The sequence below is a fragment of the Pseudorasbora parva genome, chromosome 21 (assembly GCF_024679245.1).
Source record: "Pseudorasbora parva isolate DD20220531a chromosome 21, ASM2467924v1, whole genome shotgun sequence".
Classification (NCBI taxonomy): Eukaryota; Metazoa; Chordata; class Actinopteri; order Cypriniformes; family Gobionidae; genus Pseudorasbora; species Pseudorasbora parva.
The window spans coordinates 723,053-743,671 of record NC_090192.1 but is presented as its reverse complement, the minus strand read 5'-3'; the positions used below and the strand labels follow the sequence as shown (position 1 = coordinate 743,671).

The following is a 20,619-nucleotide window of genomic DNA, read 5'->3' as shown; positions in this document are numbered from 1 at the left end:
GGCAGGAAAAAAAGGGATCAGAAACTGGAAAAGAAATGACTAAGAAAAAAAATCTATTCACAGTTTGAGCTTTTGGTGAGCTAATATTATTTATTCAGTGACCAGTATTAAAATCTCTTAACTAAAGAAATAATAATAATAAAAAAAAGAAGTCAGGTCCCAAATACATGTTCACAGTTGAGCTTCTGATCTATAATCTATATATTAGATTTCATTTTTCACAAGTGCTGGGAATCACTCAATGCATTGCTTCTGTTGGATCGCCAGAATGTCTTCTTCGATTTCTATAATGTGACTTGAGAAAACAGGGCCATTATAAACCCGGCAGTGCACGTTTGTCAAATAATGGAGAAATAATAAGATCCATATACGATAGCAAACGTGATCTGTGTGGGTTTCTCATCGCTCCGAACCGTGAGCAACTTTACTCTTTGTTTTTAATAAAAAAGGAATGTCTCATAAATATGCAAAAACTGCCAATGGAAAGAAAAGGTTGAAATAAATACATCAGACGAGAAAGATCCAAACACTATAAAAACAACAACGGCAAAAAAAGAGCTAACCAATGTTCAAAATAACAGAAGTGACAGTAATAATAATCATCATCATGCAAAACAGACTTTGGGGAGGGAGATTTGCTGAATCTAAAATGCTCTTTTATTTATTTGCTATATAAAAGGCTTGATTGGTTCTCAACAGGTCAATTCTCCCGTGATTATGAAGAGTTTCAGATTTTAAATACTCTCACTGCAACACAAAAAATATGCTCTTCTTACTCAGTATTTTTGTCTTGTTTCTAGTTCAAATATCTAAAAATTCTTAAAACAAGAAGTATTTACTAGACAAGCAACAGTAATTGTCTTGTTTTGGGGAAAAAATAACTCAAAATGAAGAGAGTTTTTGCTTAAAATAAGATAAATAATCTGCCAATGGGGTGAGAAAAATAATCTTAATTCAAACAGAAAACAAGATTATTTTTCTCACCCCATTGGCAGATTATTTATCTTATTTTAAGCAAAAACTCTCTTCATTTTGAGTTTTTATTTCATAAAACATTAATTTTTACTTGTCTAGTAAATGCTTCTTGTTTTAAGAATTTGTTGATATTTTGACTCGAAAAAGACAAAAATACTGAGTAAGAAGAGCAGATTTTGCAGTGCTCACATAAAGTGCAGAGTAAAAACCAAAGGTTTGCACTTTCAATGAATGACGTGTTGATGACGGGGCAGGAACAGGAAATGCATATGTGTGCTTCCGTAAGATAAGTGTGAATATTTCATATTTACAATAATAGCACAGGAGACGAGAATACACGTGATATACTCGTGCGATACATTAATACGTGTTTTTCCCACAGCACAAATATTTACAGAAGGAAGGTACGGCCGTTCCTGCTTGAATCCAATCGTGTTTGGAGCGTCGTTCTGTTTCCAGTAATCCAAACATTCTTCCACAGAATCCATCGTCAAAACTATGATAAAATGGACCGTGATAAAACAGCATTAAAACACTCGGCTCCCATCCTCTTTACAGAGACCGGCCCGTTCCCATCCACACGCGTCTCCTCCACGGACAATTACAATTAAAAATGTGTCTCAAAATTCAAAGTCAGAATAGCCAGATCTAATCCTGCAACGCAGACTTTTTCACCACGGAATAACAAAATAAACTAGAATGTACATTTCCTGAAGAAAATGTGAGTGGCAAAACTCACACTGCAAAAAATGCTCTTCTTACTCAGTATTTTTGTCTTGTTTCTATTCTAAATATATAACAATTCTTACATTAAGAAACATTTACTAGACAAGTACAATTATTGTCTTGTTTTGGGAAAAATAACTCAAAATGAAGAGAGTTTTTGCTTAAAATAAGATAAATAATCTGCCAATGGGGTGAGAAAAATAATCTTGTTTTCTGTTTGAATTAAGATTATTTTTCTCACCCCATTGGCAGATTATTTATCTTATTTTAAGCAAAAACTCTCTTCATTTTGAGTTATTTTTCCCAAAACAAGACAATTACTGTTGCTTGTCTAGTAAATACTTCTTGTTTTAAGAATTTGTAGATGTTTGGACTAGAAACAAGACAAAAATACTGAGGAAGGAAAGCATTTTGTTGCAGTGCCCAGCACGTTTTCATCTTCTTTTTCTTCTTTTTAAGAACTGCAAGTTTGTGTCGCCATCATGAGTTAACATCCGGCAATTCTGACTGTTCTTAGACCTGCAAGAAAAACTCGGAATTGTGAGAAATAAAGACTTGCAAAATAGAATGTCAAAATTGCGGGATCAAGTTAGACTGGGCAAACCCAGCCTGATCTGCCGGTGATTTTTTCAGGAACCAATCACAGTCTGGTTTATCCATCTGGCGCGCTATTGGTGGGATTAGCACGATGACGGATAGAGAAACAATGGGTTATTGACTGTTGATCACGCCTCCTGTGGTCTGATTGGTTGAAGGACTATCCGATTGCATTAGTTATTTGAATAATGCTCGTTTATCACACCTCTTGTGCAGTAGAAAACACGGAGCAGACTCAGACCAGTGTTCAATCTTAAAATGAGCTTGGTCTGGTGATAGTCAGACAAGGATAAAGTCACAATTATCTTCTTTCTTTTTTTTTTTTTTTTAAATAGCAACTTTTTAGAGTTTATATTTTGCAAGTCTTTATTTCTCACAATTACAAGTTTATAAGTTGCCATTTTGACTTTTTTTTCCTTTTCTTTTTTTTTTACATCTCACATTTTTTTCACCATGGAACAACAAAATAAATGCAATTGTGACTCAAAATTTCTTATTTTTCTTTTTAGAATTGCAAGTGTATGTCAATCACAAGGTTTTTTCTTTTCTTAGAATTGCTCAGATTGTGGGATTTAAACTCAAAATTGGAAGAAAACTTACTAACTGTTTAAATCCCACAATTCTGCCTGTAGCAGAGGTTAGTTGTCACAGCGAGTGAGAAGAGTTGACATGGAGCTGCTAAATCTCCGAACAGAGGACACTGTGCTGGAGAAAAGAGATTAAAACGAGTTTGTAATAAAACAAGAATCAACATCGGCTTGGCTTTAGGAGACGGACAGAACTGAGGGATCTGAAATAATGTTAACGCGACGCAGAGATGATGGTGTTTTTATCACTCAACATGTGAAGAAGTGTTTTATTGAACAGATAGACTGCCACACACTCTCAGAAAAAAAGGTACAGTGCTGTCACTGGGCGGTACCCTAAGGTACAAAAGTGAAAAGGTACATCTTTATACCTAACTAACCCCTAAAAGGTACATATTAGGTGCATATCAGTTCTTTAAGAGTGTGTATTAGTACCCTCAAGGTGCATAGTGGAACCTTAAAGGTACATATTAGTACCTTTTCGGTTTTGTACCTTAGTGACAGAAATGTACCTTTTTTTCTGACGGTGTATAGCTTTCTAACAGAGCTCACTGTAAAGCTTCATCTAATGGGAAGATTATTTCCGTATGGTTGTTGTGCTGGAGTTTATTCTCAGGGTAATAGTGTGTCTATAAATGGGTGAAGCTACAGTAACGTCTTCAGATAGTCAGCTCGAGATCCTTTCTGTCTAAACTTGTATTATCTCTGAAGACTACTGAATGTTTTATGAGCATATTGATAATCGGCTCTAAGCCGAAGCACAACCAAAACCATGTGATCACAAAATTAAGAGAAAACATTTAGAACTGGAGGATTTAATCTAAGAATTGCACGGCAAAAATGCTTTTCTTACTTAGTATTTTTATCTTGTGTCTAGTCAAACTATCTAAAAATTCTTACATTAAGAAACATTTACTTGGGAAGTAAAAATTATTGTCTTGTTTTGGGAAGAAAAAACTCCAAATTAAGAGAGTTTTTGCTTAAAGCTGCTCTCCTTCACTTTTTTGGTGTTTTTTTTGAGATTTACAAAAATATATAATGAGAATGTAAAACATGAATCCACTTTCCAACCTGTGTTTTTGTCTTACCCTGAATAAGTATTATGGTCCACTTATATTGAGTGTTTATATGGGGACTGTTTCAGGTCAGACTGGTCGGTACCGCCGCGGAGGAGCACAGTCCCTGTGTGATCCGCCATAGACAAACTGAGAGCGTATTAACCACCAGAGCGCAGAAAGTTACTGACTGCACCTTAAAATAAGCTAAATAATTGGCCAATGGGTGAGCAAAATAATGTGGTTTTTGTTCTTAAGGATTTCTCAGCTCAGAATTGGGAGAAAAGTCAGAATTGTAGGATGTAAGAACATTCAGAATTGTGAGGTTGCGATGGCTTTTTAATTTGTCCCTCCGTGGCAGTACCGAGCTCCTCTTCACCAGTGGTCCAAATGCAGGTCCATGGCCGAATTCAGGCTGATGTCGGTGACGTCGAGGAACTCCGTGTTGAAGATGCTCGGTCCGGCGGGAGGAAGGCCGTTAGGGAAGGCCGTGGCGGAGCTGGGCGGAGTCAGATCCAACCACTCCATGCTTTCCCATGGAGACTCTGGGAATGTCATCCCGAGTCCCTGGCTCTCGGCGGCCATCTTGCCGGCCGTGGGCGATACGGGCGTGTCCATCATCAGTTTGTCTCCGAAGCTTTGGGCCGCCTCGTCCTCGGAGCTCATCTTCAGGAGCGCCGCATCCGCTTGAGTCCGGCTCAGCAGCGCCTCCAGATGGACGTCTCCGGGCTCGTAGGCCGACATGTGGCTGTAGTGTCGGGGGAACTTCGGCGAAACTGTAAGGTGAGGCACAACTTTGGTTACAGCAGGCCTCTCTTCTTTGGCGTTAGCTGGCATTTCTTTAAAAAGAAGGAGGAGGACATCACAGCACAAACAGCGACTTAACACCAGTCACAAAAGTGTCTGCACTGCCAAAAATGCTTTTCTTGTTTTCAGTCCAAATATCTCAACATTTCTTAAAATCAAGATGCATTTACTAGATGAGTAAACATATGTACTTTTTGTATATTTTCTGGGGAAAAATATCTAAAGGAGTTTTTGCTTAAAACAAGCAAGGCCCCACTTTATATTAGGTGGCCACTTTATATCATGTTTATGACGTACGATGGACTTACTGTGTTCAAATCGTATTGCAAAGCACTTTAGCTGATATTGAGGTGGATACGGGTAGATTTAGGGACAGGTGATATGAAGAAATCAGCTAATGTTTTATAAGCGCTTAATTACAAAGCTGCACAGACTATACATCAAAACCTGACGGATCTGGTATTGTTGGACTCTGCAAGGATTCAGGAGAAAAAAAAAGTTACTCCCATCAAAATATGCCACCCACACCCAAAGTTATAAGCGTTTGGAAAAAAATCTCCACTAGGTGGCGCTGTTTCGAAACTTATCAGGCTACTTCAGGGCATCGTGGTGATGACCCATACCAAGTTTCGTAACAATCCGTTCATGCGTTCAAAAAATACAGCATTTTAGCACATCATTCAAAATGGCCGACATGGTAAAATTGGATATCAGTTGATTCGGCATGGTGCCCTGAATCTCATGAGATCAATTTTATGATTTTATGATAAACGGTTAAGAATTTATACGCCAAAAGAGCTATTTTCATTTCTCAGAACCAGTAGGTGGCGCTGCGCCGAAACACAGCATCTTGCCTCAGGTCATGTTTGTGATGACGTACCAAGTTTGGTTTGATTACGATAAAGCGTTGCAGAGATATAGCCTTTAGTGTGTTTCTGCAACCGCTACGTAAAATTTGTTCGCACGTTTATCAAAAACGATTTGACTAATCATCATGATTCTAATATCGTTTTGTCAGCATAGTCTGAAGATGATCTGGTTCAATATTCATGAAAATTGTGGCTAAGGCTTAGGAGGAGTTTACAAAAGTAAGTTTTTCGGAAAATTCAAAGTGGCGGGAACATTTTTTGTTCAATCAATTTTGTTTCTAGCCCTTAGGGTTCAAAAGTTATTAGCATAAACATAAGTCCAACTATGGACAGGTGGTGGCGCTAGAGGGATTAAGTTAGAGACTTCAGATTTGTTATGGTGACAGATCAGACTGTCCTCTATGAGTGTGCCAAATTTCACAACTTTTTATAAAACCGTTCTATGGGCTGCCATAGACTTCCAGAGCGTAATAATAATAATAATAATAATAATAAGATAAATGATTCAATAGGTGCCTCCGTACCTTCGGTGCTTTGGCCCCTAACTACAGAAATCATTACAGATGTATTTACATGCAGGTATTTAAAAAAAATGTAAGTACAATGTAAAAACACGTATGTACACAATAAGTGCATTTTATCAAATGATTGATTACAATGTTAGTACATAGTAGTAAAGGCCACCTAATATAAAGCGGGTCCACAAGCAAAATGGGGTGAGAAAAATAATCACAAGAAACAAGATTTAAATCAGAAACTAGATTTTTTTTCCACCCCAGATCATTTTGCCGGTTTTTAAGGAACACTCCGCCGTTTTTAGAAATAGGGCTTATTCAGCTTCTTTCCTACATTTAGATATGTGGGCAAATGCATTTTAGTCTCAGTGCATTGTTTTAGTTTGGCAGGGTCGCCGCTAGCTTAGCTTAGCATAATGACTGGAATCCTATGTTGCCAGATAGCATGTCCAGAGTAAAAGTGATCCAAAAATAACTAAAAAACTCCCACCTAATTACTTCTTGTGGCCTGCGTATCTGCATCTTGATTTAAGAATTGTTAGACATTTAGACTAGAAACAAGACAAAATGACTAAGTAAGGAGTGTTTTTGCAGTGTGCGGGCCTCATTAGCGTTTCTAATGGCGTATTTGAGTAAAAGACTCGTGCTCTGCACTCACCTCCGCTCTCGATGAGGACGTCCAGAAGCTCGTCCATCTGCTGGCTGCGCACCATCTGCTGCAAAAACAACAAGAGCCGTCCGGCGGTCAGCGATCCATCAACACAACATCTGTCAGACGCTCAGTGCCTGATCTATGGAAGCTTGTTCCCGCCACGCGATAAAAACCCCCAAAAACATGATAAAAGGCTGAATGCAACAATTTCCCCCGGTTTCACAGACAAGGTTTAAGCCAGTCTCAGACTAAAATGCATGTTTGAGCTGTTTTAACTGAAAGCGTATTTTAATATATGTCAGTGCCATTGTTTTAATTCAAGATGAACCCCAGTAATGATTTTTTTAATGGCACATTTATAAAAAGTTAATTAAATGTCCTAATTAAACTATGGCCTAATCATGTCTTAATCTTTATTATGTTATCCTTATCCTTAATCTCACATTTCAGACTTTTTTTCCACCACAATTTTAAATTTATATCTAAACTCAGAAATGAGAGGAATAAAGACAGAAATGCAATGATATAAAGTTGGAATTGCAATAACTCGGATTTGTGTGAAATAAAATCAGAATTGTGAGGAATAAACTCAGACTTCTGAAAATTAAAGTCAGAGATGCGAAAAATAAAGTCAGAGTTGTGAAAAATAAAGTCAGTGTTGCGATAAATAAAGTCAGAGTTGTGATAAATAAAGTCAGAGTTGTGATAAATAAAGTCAGAGTTGCGATAAATAAAGTCAGAGTTGTGATAAATAAAGTCAGAGTTGTGATAAATAAAGTCAGAGTTGTGATAAATAAAGTCAGAGTTGTGATAAATAAAGTCAGAGTTGTGATAAATAAAGTCAGAGTTGTGATAAATAAAGTCAGAGTTGTGATAAATAAAGTCAGAGTTGCGATAAATAAAGTCAGTTGCGATAAATAAAGTCAGAGTTGCGATAAATAAAGTCAGAGTTGCGGTAAATAAAGTCAGAGTTGCGATAAATAAAGTCAGAGTTGCGATAAATAAAGTCAGAGTTGCAATAAATAAAGTCAGTTGCGATAAATAAAGTCAGAGTTGCAATAAATAAAGTCAGAGTTGCGATAAATAAATAAAGTCAGTTGCGATAAATAAAGTCAGAGTTGCAATAAATAAAGTCAGAGTTGCGATAAATAAAGTCAGAGTTGTGAAAAATAAAGTCAGAGTTGTGATAAATAAAGTCAGTTGCGATAAATAAAGTCAGAGTTGCGATAAATAAAGTCAGAGTTGCGAGATAAAAAGTAAAAAAAAAGGAGTGTATTCGGTGACGGAAACAAGCTTCTCATCCACCTTTGAGATGATATTTCTGCAGATGTTTTTGAATGGAGGTGTTGTAGTTATTGGCAATGTTTAATCAGTGTATAATCAGTATAAAGCACATCAGGTTCCCCGAGCACAGAGTGCAGCGCGGCATGGTGTTGATTTACACACGTCAGATCCTGATCCGGCGCCTCAGAGCGTCTCGCTTCACAGTAAACGCTGCCAACTCCGTCTCTGCATCGCGCGTTTGAGAAAGAGGCGTTCGCTTCATTTACACATTCACATATACTGTGATTGGGTTCCACAAACACTACACTGCAAAAAATGCTCTTCTGACTCAGTATTTTTGTCTCGTTTCCAGTCCAAACATCTAAAAATTCTTACATTAAGAAAGAAAACAGGAAAAAATATATTTTGTCGTTTTACTGATCTAGTAAATGCATCTTGATTTAAGAATTGTGAGATATTTGGGCTGGAAATTTACTTGCATGTCATTACATCAGAGAACCGTCAACATGCCAATGTGTCACTGAAATACTGAGTCTGGTTTCTCCCGAGGTTTATTTTTTCGAGTTTCGGTTCCTTTGGTCGCCCTTGGCTTGGCTTGCTCAGTTGGGGACACTAACATTTCGCTAAAAATCTCAAATCAAAAAGACACTAAAAATATAAATCCTCAACTAAATATCAAAATAAAATGAATGACTGATCCGGATCGTGTGTCAAACTGCTGAAATCACGAGACTTTGGCGATCCGAATCATGAATCGATTCACTGACTCATAACGGTTCGAATCATGAATCGATTCACTGACTCATAACGGTTCGAATCATGAATCGATTCACTGACTAATAACGGTTCGAAGCTTTGTTCTGAAATCGGCCATCACTATATAAGTCGTTATTTAGTGTTTTTTGCGCACTAACTCTATTCTGGCCTCTTCATCAATGATTGTAGAGCCGCTGTAGTGAGATGGGCTTTGTAACGACGTCTTTAGTGCCTTTATGGGTCTTGAGAGAGGAAATGACATTGGTGTCAATGAAGGCCTTTCTGAGCCATCGGATTTCAACACTAATATCTTCATCTGTGTGTGAAGATGAGCGGAGGTCTGACGGCTGGCCAACCACAGGAGGAATTAATGACTGAAGTTCCATTTCTGGCTGAACTAACATTTTAACACTGTGAAGCTGCTTTGAAACAAGCGTCATTGTAAAAGTGCGATATGAATAAAGCTGACTTAACTGATGGATAAGTCTCAGAGGGAGTTTAATCGCAGGGTTTCTCCGTAACGCGGCGCTCTCGTCATCGGCAGCCGCATATATGGAAAAAAACACCAAACCCCCAAAAAATTCTAACAAAAGGTATTTCAGCTGTTTTTTGTAGCATTAGGTGTCCTTAATAACATACTAAAAGTTTAGCCTTCCACTGAATGGGAATTATAGTAGCAATCAATCCAGGGTGAAAAAAAGGACCATGGCAAACAGTTTCTGCTCCCACATCAATCAAGGAATGTCATAGAGGGCCATGGGACCAAGGAAATGGCAGTGTTGTTTGGCGGAAGGAGTACCAATTAACTGGCCTCTTTGCACTACAACCTTTTTAGCAATAAAATAGTCACCACTAAATAATTTGTTATCCCAGAATGTCAGCTTCCAACTGAGGCCTCAACCAAATACCACTGCCAAAGAGTTTATTTCCAGATCATGGTGTAGATTGGAAAGGAAGGTGAATTGGGGATGGAATCTGGTGGACAATTGGTTCTTGCCAGTTATGACCAGAAAGACTGCTGCCCCAGAAAGCCTCCTACAGATAAATTAATGAGGCGTTTATATAGCGCTTTCATATGTACTAGTGCACACCCAAAGTGCTTTACACTCATGTCAGGGGTCTCTCCTCCACCACCACCAGTGGCTCCACTGGGATGATGTGACGGCAGCCACAGTAGAACAGCACCAGTGCACTCACCACACACCAGTAATATGTGGAGAGGAGAGAGTGTGGATGGAGTTTTTTAGGAGTCCATGATTGGTTAGGGTTAATGGAGGAAATTTGTCCAGGACACCGGGGTTACATCCATACTCTTTAGAAGAAGTGCCATGGGAGATTTAATGACCACAGAGTGTCAGGACCTCAGCTTAATGTCTCCAAAGGACAGTGCTTTTTACAGTACAGTGTCCCCATCACTATACTGGGGTGTTAGGACACACACACAGACCACAGGGTGAGCGCCCCCTGCTGGCCTCACAAACATCTCTTCCAGCAGCTACCTAGTTTTTCCCAGTTGGTCTCCCATCCAGATACTGACCAGGCTCAACCCTGCTTAGCTTCAGTGGGAAACCAGTCTTGGGCCACAGTGTGATATGGCTTCTGGCAAATGATCCACTTTAATTGCACAACTGTCTGCCGAACACAACGGTGCAGTTGCAGGGCATATGGACTACCATGCATGCCTACTTGTGGATCATTCCAAGTTGGGAATTGTAAGAATCACTATAATGAACCTCTATGGGAAGAGTGTGACGACTCTAGTAAATCTAGTAAAGGTTACAGTGCAAGAGATAAGAAATAAGAGGAAACAACTGATAAAATAGATAAATGTATGTATAAATAAGAAAAAGTATAAAAAACAAGGCAAAATATTATTAAAAATATTAAAAATTAAATACTAAAATAAAACAAAAAGATAAAAGGGGTTAGCGGTACTGAGCCTTCACGTGGCAGCCCTGTTTTGACTCTGTGATTTTACAATGCCACACAGTTCTAATGAATTAATTCTTTATTGGAATCAAAAGAATGGTCATGAACCACAGAAACCACCAACACTAGACATTAAAAACCCCAGTGTTAAATTAAAACTCTTCAAAGTTCGAGTCCACACCCAAGAGTGTTAAAGTAACACTCAAACAGTGTAAAAGTTAGAGATGATTAATTGATTAATTGAGTAATGATTGGCCATTAGTGATGAACACATGCTGTTAACAAGCAGACATTTAGGTCACCATTATGGTGTTCAGTGTTTGCTTTAGTTTTAGTTTTTAATATTAGATTGTGTCTTAGACAAACCAAGAGAAAATGTATCCAAACCAGGTGTTGTGACATAAATATAATCAAAGATTGGGCGAAGAATAGTCCCAGTTAACTACATGATGATTATGTCACTATCAAAATATAACGACACCTGAAGACATTTCCTCTGTGCTTTCTTTGCCACAAAAAGTTTCTTTTTCTAAACACAGTTAAAGCAGCCAGAAAAAAATGTTTTAAAAGTAAAAGTCAAAAGCTAAACTAAAGCAAACACTAATCACCATAATATGCAAATCTACTTGTTAACAGCAGGTGTTCATCACTAATTGTCAATCACCACTCAATCATTGAATTAACTCATTAACTTTAATACTGCTTTTAAGTTATTTTAACACACTTGGGTGTGGAGTTTGCTGTGTAGGCAAAATTATATGAGAAATGAGAAATATGCCATTACTAAATGGGAATTGTACTTATTTTTCGTATAAATATGCTTGTAACCTATTGGCTTAATATATAATTGTACTTTTAATCACTTATCTATCATGCAGATATGCTAATTTGAATATTACATGGCCAAAATATGCCTCAGGCACCAGTATTCCTGGTCTAGGAGGAATACAAATGAGTAATGGTCATTTTAAGGACCTGGCAGCCGCCATTTTGAAAACGGGGACTTTCTTGGAGTCAAACTTTGGCAAACTTTTAGTATGTTTTTTAAGTGTATCTGATACTACTGTAAACCACTGAGAAACCTTTTGTTAGAATTGTTTGGGGGTCAAACCATATTTGCAGCTGACTATCAGTGTCAGAGGAAGCTCTACAGCGCAGGCAGAAGCGTGAGAGCGGCGGTGCGAGAGGACAGCAGCGAGACAGAAGCCTTTACCTGTTTCACAGCATCCTCATAGCACGGAGGCCGCTTACTGACCCGACAATCTGAGCTACAGAAGACTGAGCTGGACGTGGGAGACTTGGGCTCAAGGTGCCGAGGAGAGAGGGAGAGAGCCTCCTATATGAGGAGACAAACGTTACACAGGAGCGAGAGCGCCACGGGACAGAAGAGGACGCTGTGTGTGTGTGTGTGTGTGTGTGTGTGTGTGTCTGTGTTTGTGTGTGTGTGTGTGTGTGTGTGGAAGCATAGAAACACAGTCCACGATATTCCTCAGGATGGTGTAAACTCTGAACCAATGACAATCAGTTTGTGTGAGAAACAATGTGTGACTGAGACTTGCTGTGTCTTTTTGTCAGTTAGTGAGTGAGTCAGTGAGTGAGTGAGTGAGTGAGTGAGTGAGTGAGTGAGTGAGTGAGTGAGTGAGTGAGTGAGTGAGTGAGTGAGTGAGTGAGTGAGTGAGAGAGTGAGTGAGAGAGTGAGTGTGTGAGAGAGTGAGTGTGTGAGAGTGAGTGTGTGAGAGTGAGTGTGTGAGAGAGTGAGTGTGTGAGAGAGTGTGTGTGAGTGTGTGAGTATGTGAGTGAGTGAGTGAGTGAGTGAGTGAGTGAGTGAGTGAGTGAGGGAGTGAGGGAGTGAGTGTGTGAGAGAGTGAGTGTGTGAGAGAGTGTGTGTGAGTGTGTGAGTATGTGAGTGAGTGAGTGAGTGAGTGAGGCAGAGAGTAAGTGTGTGAGTGAGTGAGTGAGTGAGTGAGTGAATGTGTGTGAGGGAGTGAGGGAGTGAGTGTGTTAGTGAGTGAGTGAGTAAGTGATTGATTGAGTGAGTGTGAGTGAGTGAGTGAGTGAGTGAGTGAGTGAGGGAGGGAGAGAGTAAGTGTGTGAGTGAGTGAGTGAGTGAGTGAGTGAGGGAGTGAGTGAGGGAGGGAGAGAGTAAGTGTGTGAGTGAGTGAGTGAGTGAGTGAGTGAGTGAGTGTGTGAGTGAGTGAGTGAGTGTGTGAGTGAGTGAGTGTGTGTTGAGTGTGTGATTGAGTGAGTGAGTGAGGGAGTGAGTGTGTGAGTGTGTGAGTGAGTGAGGGAGTGAGGGAGTGAGTGTGTTAGTGAGTGAGTGAGTAAGTGATTGATTGAGTGAGTGTGTGAGTGAGTGAGTGAGTGAGTGAGTGAGTGAGTGTGTGAGTGAGTGAGTGAGTGAGTGAGTGTGTGAGTGTGTGAGTGAGTGAGTGAGTGAGTGAGTGAGTGAGTGAGTGAGTGAGTGAGTGAGTGAGTGAGTGTGTGTGTGTGTGTGTGAGTGTGTGTGTGTGAGTGAGATGATGAGGTGAACTTCTTCACATACTTTCTGCTGCATGCCTGCGCTCTTGGGCTTGGACGAGGCTCTGGGGTTCAGGCTGCTCTCGGACGGACTGGAGTAGAGCGGCTGGAGGCTTCTGTGCTCAGACGGATACGAGCAGCTCGCCGACGGACACACACTCTTCTGCTGTAACTGTGACAGACATATTTCAGCCGTCAGTCACACATACATGTCCGTGATTAGAGCTTTAAACACAAGCTGAGTGCTTTTCATCTATATTGCATTTAAAAAAACTTTTATACCATTTTTAACTATAGATGTTAAAATGCTCCACACCTGGATGTTACGCGTGGGTCTGTGGGAGCATCCGTCTCTCAGCAGGTACGGCTGGATGGGTGAGGATGGCTGAGGGCTGATGGAGGGTTTGGGGACGGGCGAGTCTTCAGGAGAACACTGAGGGCTCAGGAAGGCGGACAGCGGGCAGCTTGAGGCCATGTGTTCCTGCTTCACTGACACGCCGTAGAACTGAGGCTGAAGGTGCATCGCATGAGGCGCAGGACCGTCGCGCTTCCTCTTGTGCAGCTGAAGCCGCAGCTCCTCCACCTGCCTCTGCTCCTGCTGGAGCTTCCACGTCAGCTCCTCAATCACCTTCTGCTTCTCCACCAGCATCTTGTCCTTCTCCGCCTCCAGCCCGAACTGTGGCGAGGACATGGGGACGTCGCTGAAGCTGCTGAGGGAGAGATCGGAGGAGGCCGGAGAGATGGGCGGTGTAGAGCCGCTGCAGAAGAAACCGGGCCCGGACTGATAGGACGACAGAGACCCGGTGGGCGTGACGGGGTAGGGGGCGGAGGTAATGTCTGCTGAGCCGGATGGAGAAGCACAGCTGGAGTCTCTGAAGGGCCGCAGGCGGTCGATTAGGGCCGTCTTGGTGCCCGACACGGGCAGGCCACGGATGCGCAGTTGCTGCCGCAGCTCAGAGACCTGTAGCATAACACACACACACACACCATTTCAGAGCCCTTTCCGTCTACTTTATTTCACCGTAGCCTGAATATGCATTTTAGATCTCTTAAAGGGTTAATGGTCCACTTTGATGAAGATATTAGCTCATCATACCTTCAGGTCGTCCAGGTTGGCGGGCAGCGGCACGGCTCGGGCGGGGCTGATGGAGCTCGGACTGCAGTAGCTGCTCTTCACTGGAGACGACGAGCTGCTGCTATTGGCTGCTGAAGCACAGGACGCCTGCGGCTCGGCGGACGGCCTGACACACACACGTGCATTTTTTATTTACTTTGATTAATAGAAAGTTCAAAAGAACAGCATTTATCTGAATTATAATCTTTTGTAGCATTGTTAATGTCTTCACTGTCACTTGATGAATAAAACGCCCCAAACGAGTCGAGTGTGTACATGTGTGTGTTTCGACCGTATCTCCCTTCACAGAATGAATAGTGTGTGCATGTGTGTAGTGTCGAGTGTGTGCATGTGTGTAGTTCACTCACGTGCTGTGCTGGCTGAGTGTCTGGTAGCTGAAGCTGGACTGCGGCGGTGTGTGTGTGTGTGTGTGCTTCTGCTGGCTGAGGATCTGCAGCTGCAGGAAGAGCTGCTGTTGCTGGAGGAGGCGAGCGTAGGCCGAGTCCATCTGTGGCGGCGGAGCGCGGTCCGGCTTCTGGTCCGGCGGGATGTACTGATGGTACTTCAGCTTCTTCACTTTAGGCTTGATGTCTTTGGGCTTCTTGTGGCGGTTCTTCTCCGACACTTTGGCCTGAGGACCAACAAGAGGATCCGAGTGACTTAGATATCAGATTTACAGTGCCATATGTGGGCCGAATCTGTTGGTAAAATATTAGTTCAGCCAGAAATGTGAATTGTGTGATTAATTCCTCCTGTGGTTGGCCAGCCGTCAGACCTCCGCTCATCTTCACACACAGATGAAGATATTAGTGTTGAAATCCGATGGCTCAGAAAGGCCTTCATTGACACCAATGTCATTTCCTCTCTCAAGACCCATAAAGGCACTAAAGACGTCGTTACAAAGCCCATCTCACTACAGCGGCTCTACAATCATTGATGAAGAGGCCAGAATAGAGTTAGTGCGCAAAAAACACTAAATAACGACTTATATAGTGATGGCCGATTTCAGAACAAAGCTTTGAACCGTTATGAGTCAGTGAATCGATTCATGATTCGGATCGCCAATGTCACGTGATTTTAGCAGTTTGACACACGATCCGAATCATGAATCGACTCACTGACTCATAACGGTTCGAATCATGAATCGATTCACTGACTCATAACGGTTCGAATCATGAATCGATTCACTGAGTCATAATGGTTCGAATCATGAATCGATTCACTGAATCATAATGGTCCGAATCATGAATCGATTCACTGACTCATAACGGTTCGAATCATGAATCGATTCACTGACTCATAACGGTTCGAAGCTTTGTTCTGAAATCGCCCATCACTATATAAGTCGTTATTTAGTGTTTCTGCGCACTAACTCTATTCTGGCCTCTTCATCAATGATTGTAGAGCCGCTGTAGTGAGATGGGCTTTGTAACGACGTCTTTAGTGCCTTTATGGGTCTTGAGAGAGGAAATGACATTGGTGTCAATGAAGGCCTTTCTGAGCCATCGGATTTCAACACTAATATCTTCATCTGTGTGTGAAGATGAGCGGAGGTCTGACGGCTGGCCAACCACAGGAGGAATTAATCACACAATTTACATTTTTGTCTGGACTAAATGTTTAAGGCCCTGATTTTTAACTCAGAGGTTGTTCAGGCATACCTTGACTATGGCAGGAACAGGAATGGTTCCCTGTCCGTCCGTCATGCTCTCCTCGTGGTTCTGAGTGCCGTCATCTTTGCTCTGAGGGCCCTTAATAACAGATCATGACAATCAAATGAGCATTCATGATTGATTGCTATTGACCAGTAATGTGATGTGATGATAATGCTCATGTGTTCAGTGATGATGATGATGATGATGCTCATGTGTTCAGTGATAATGATGATGATGATGCTCATGTGTTCAGTGATAATGATGATGATAATGCTCATGTGTTCAGTGATGATGATGATGATGCTCATGTGTTCAGTGATAATGATGATGATGATGCTCATGTGTTCAGTGATAATGATGATGATGCTCATGTGTTCAGTGATGATGATGATGATGCTCATGTGTTCAGTGATGATGATGATGATGATGATGCTCATGTGTTCAGTGATGATGATGATGATAATGCTCATGTGTTCAGTGATGATGATGATGATGCTCATGTGTTCAGTGATGATGATGATGATGATGATGCTCATGTGTTCAGTGAAAATGATGATGATGCTCATGTGTTCAGTGATGATGATGATAATGCTCATGTGTTCAGTGATGATGATGATGATGCTCATGTGTTCAGTGATGATGATGATGATGCTCATGTGTTCAGTGATGATGATGATGATGATGCTCATGTGTTCAGTGATGATGATGATGATGCTCATGTGTTCAGTGATGATGATGATGATAATGCTCATGTGTTCAGTGATGATGATGATGATAATGCTCATGTGTTCAGTGATGATGATGATGATGCTCATGTGTTCAGTGATGATGATGATGATGCTCATGTGTTCAGTGATGATGATGATGATGATGATGATGCTCATGTGTTCAGTGATGATGATGATGATGATGCTCATGTGTTCAGTGATGATGATGATGATGCTCATGTGTTCAGTGATGATGATGATGATGCTCATGTGTTCAGTGATGATGATGATGATGCTCATGTGTTCAGTGATGATGATGATGATGCTCATGTGTTCAGTGATGATGATGATGATGATGATGATGCTCATGTGTTCAGTGATGATGATGATGATGATGCTCATGTGTTCAGTGATAATGATGATGATAATGCTCATGTGTTCAGTGATGATGATGATGATGCTCATGTGTTCAGTGATGATGATGATGATGCTCATGTGTTCAGTGATGATGATGATGATGATGCTCATGTGTTCAGTGATGATGATGATGATGCTCATGTGTTCAGTGATGATGATGATGATAATGCTCATGTGTTCAGTGATGATGATGATGATGCTCATGTGTTCAGTGATGATGATGATGATGCTCATGTGTTCAGTGATGATGATGATAATGCTCATGTGTTCAGTGATGATGATGATGATGATGCTCATGTGTTCAGTGATAATGATGATGATGATGCTCATGTGTTCAGTGATAATGATGATGATAATGCTCATGTGTTCAGTGATGATGATGCTCATGTGTTCAGTGATGATGATGCTCATGTGTTCAGTGATGATGATGCTCATGTGTTCAGTGATGATGATGATGCTCATGTGTTCAGTGATGATGATGATAATGCTCATGTGTTCAGTGATGATGATGATGATGATGCTCATGTGTTCAGTGATGATGATGATGATGCTCATGTGTTCAGTGATGATGGTGATGATGATGCTCATGTGTTCAGTGATGATGATGATGATGCTCATGTGTTCAGTGATAATGATGATGATGATGCTCATGTGTTCAGTGATGATGATGATGATGCTCATGTGTTCAGTGATGATGATGATGATGATGATGCTCATGTGTTCAGTGATGATGATGCTCATGTGTTCAGTGATAATGATGATGATGATGCTCATGTGTTCAGTGATGATGATGATGATGATGCTCATGTGTTCAGTGATGATGATGATGATGATGCTCATGTGTTCAGTGATAATGATGATGATAATGCTCATGTGTTCAGTGATGATGATGATAATGCTCATGTGTTCAGTGATGATGATGATAATGATGCTCATGTGTTCAGTGATAATGATGATGATGATGCTCATGTGTTCAGTGATGATGATGATGATGATGCTCATGTGTTCAGTGATGATGATGATAATGATGCTCATGTGTTCAGTGATGATGATGATGATGATGCTCATGTGTTCAGTGATGATGATGATGATGATGCTCATGTGTTCAGTGATGATGATGATGATAATGCTCATGTGTTCAGTGATGATGATGATAATGATGCTCATGTGTTCAGTGATAATGATGATGATGATGCTCATGTGTTCAGTGATAATGATGATGATGATTCTCATGTGTTCAGTGATGATGATGATGATGATGCTCATGTGTTCAGTGATAATGATGATGATGATGCTCATGTGTTCAGTGATGATGATGATGATAATGCTCATGTGTTCAGTGATGATGATGATGATGATGCTCATGTGTTCAGTGATAATGATGATGATAATGCTCATGTGTTCAGTGATGATGATGATGATGATGCTCATGTGTTCAGTGATGATGATGATGATGCTCATGTGTTCAGTGATGATGATGATGCTCATGTGTTCAGTGGTGATGATGATGATGATGATGATGATGATGATGATGATGATAATGTTCATGTGTTCAGTGATGATGATGATGATGATGATGATGCTCATGTGTTCAGTGATGATGATGATGATGATGATGATGATGATGATGATGATGATGATGTGTTCAGTGATGATGATGATGATGCTAATGTGTTCAGTGATGATGATGATGATGATGATGATGATAATGCTCATGTGTTCAGTGATGATGATGATGATGCTCATGTGTTCAGTGATGATGATGATGATGATGATAATGCTCATGTGTTCAGTGATGATGATGATGATGCTCATGTGTTCAGTGATGATGATGATGATGATAATGCTCATGTGTTCAGTGATGATGATGATAATGCTCATGTGTTCAGTGATGATGATGATGATAATGCTCATGTGTTCAGTGATGATGATGATGATGCTCATGTGTTCAGTGATGATGATGATGATGATGATGATGATGATGATGCTCATGTGTTCAGTGATGAATATGATAATGCTCATGTGTTCAGTGATGATGATGATAATGCTCATGTGTTCAGTGATGATGATGATGATGATGATGATGATGATGATGATGATGATGATGATGATGATGCTCATGTGTTCAGTGATGATGATGATGATGATGATGATAATGCTCATGTGTTCAGTGATGATGATGATGCTCATGTGTTCAGTGATGATGATGCTCATGTGTTCAGTGATGATGATGATGCTCATGTGTTCAGTGATGATGATGATGATCATGTGTTCAGTGATGATGATGATGATGATGATGATGATGCTCATGTGTTCAGTGATGATGATGCTCATGTGTTCAGTGATGATAATGCTCATGTGTTCAGCGATGATGATGATAATGCTCATGTGTTCAGTGATGATGATGATAATGCTCATGTGTTCAGTGATGATGATGATAATGCTCATGTGTTCAGTGATGATGATGATGATGCTCATGTGTTCAGTGATGATGATGATGATGATGATGATGATGATGATGATGATGCTCATGTGTTCAGTGATGATGATGCTCATGTGTTCAGTGATGATGATGCTCATGTGTTCAGTGATGATGATGCTCATGTGTTCAGTGATGATGATGATGATGATGATGATGCTCATGTGTTCAGTGATGATGATGCTCATGTGTTCAGTGATGATGATGATGATGATGATGCTCATGTGTTCAGTGATAATGATGATAATGCTCATGTGTTCAGTGATGATGATGATGATGATGATGATGCTCATGTGTTCAGTGATGATGATGATGATGATGATGATGCTCATGTGTTCAGTGATGATGATGATGATGATGATGATGATGCTCATGTGTTCAGTGATGATAATGCTCATGTGTTCAGCAATGATGATGATGATGATGATGATGATGATGATGATGATGCTCATGTGTTCAGTGATGATGATGCTCATGTGTTCAGTGATGATAATGCTCATGTGTTCAGTGATGATGATGCTCATGTGTTCAGTGATGATGATGATGATGATGATGATGATGCTCATGTGTTCAGTGATGATAATGCTCATGTGTTCAGTGATGATGATGATGATGATGATGATGATGATGATGATGATGATGATGATGATGATGATGATGCTCATGTGTTCAGTGATGATGATGCTCATGTGTTCAGTGATGATAATGCTCATGTGTTCAGTGATGATAATGCTCATGTGTTCAGTGATGATGATGCTCATGTGTTCAGTGATGATGATGCTCATGTGTTCAGTGATGATAATGCTCATGTGTTCAGTGATGATGATGCTCATGTGTTCAGTGATGATAATGCTCATGTGTTCAGTGATGATGATGCTCATGTGTTCAGTGATGATAATGCTCATGTGTTCAGTGATGATGATGCTCATGTGTTCAGTGATGATAATGCTCATGTGTTCAGTAATGATAATGCTCATG

General features: G+C 40.5%; 1 protein-coding gene across 8 annotated transcripts in view; it reads right to left on the bottom strand.

The window, feature by feature from the left end:
* Positions 1-3,423: 3,423 nt before the first annotated feature.
* The window catches only part of myocd (myocardin), a 109,668-nt gene continuing 92,472 nt past the window's right edge, over positions 3,424-20,619 (bottom strand). Inside the window, exons 7-14 of one of the 8 annotated variants that reach the window (XM_067429859.1) lie at positions 16,045-16,134; positions 14,752-15,014; positions 14,366-14,510; positions 13,586-14,230; positions 13,295-13,441; positions 11,966-12,088; positions 6,790-6,847; positions 3,424-4,779 (exon numbers count right to left, since the gene is read on the bottom strand). In XM_067429859.1, the coding sequence (XP_067285960.1) occupies positions 4,316-4,779; positions 6,790-6,847; positions 11,966-12,088; positions 13,295-13,441; positions 13,586-14,230; positions 14,366-14,510; positions 14,752-15,014; positions 16,045-16,134 (1,935 nt within the window). In that variant the 3' untranslated portion in view covers positions 3,424-4,315. The remainder of the gene's footprint in view (positions 4,780-6,789; positions 6,848-11,965; positions 12,089-13,294; positions 13,442-13,585; positions 14,231-14,365; positions 14,511-14,751; positions 15,015-16,044; positions 16,135-20,619) is intronic. The other 7 variants (XM_067429861.1, XM_067429860.1, XM_067429862.1 and 4 more) reach the window with 7 other exon arrangements.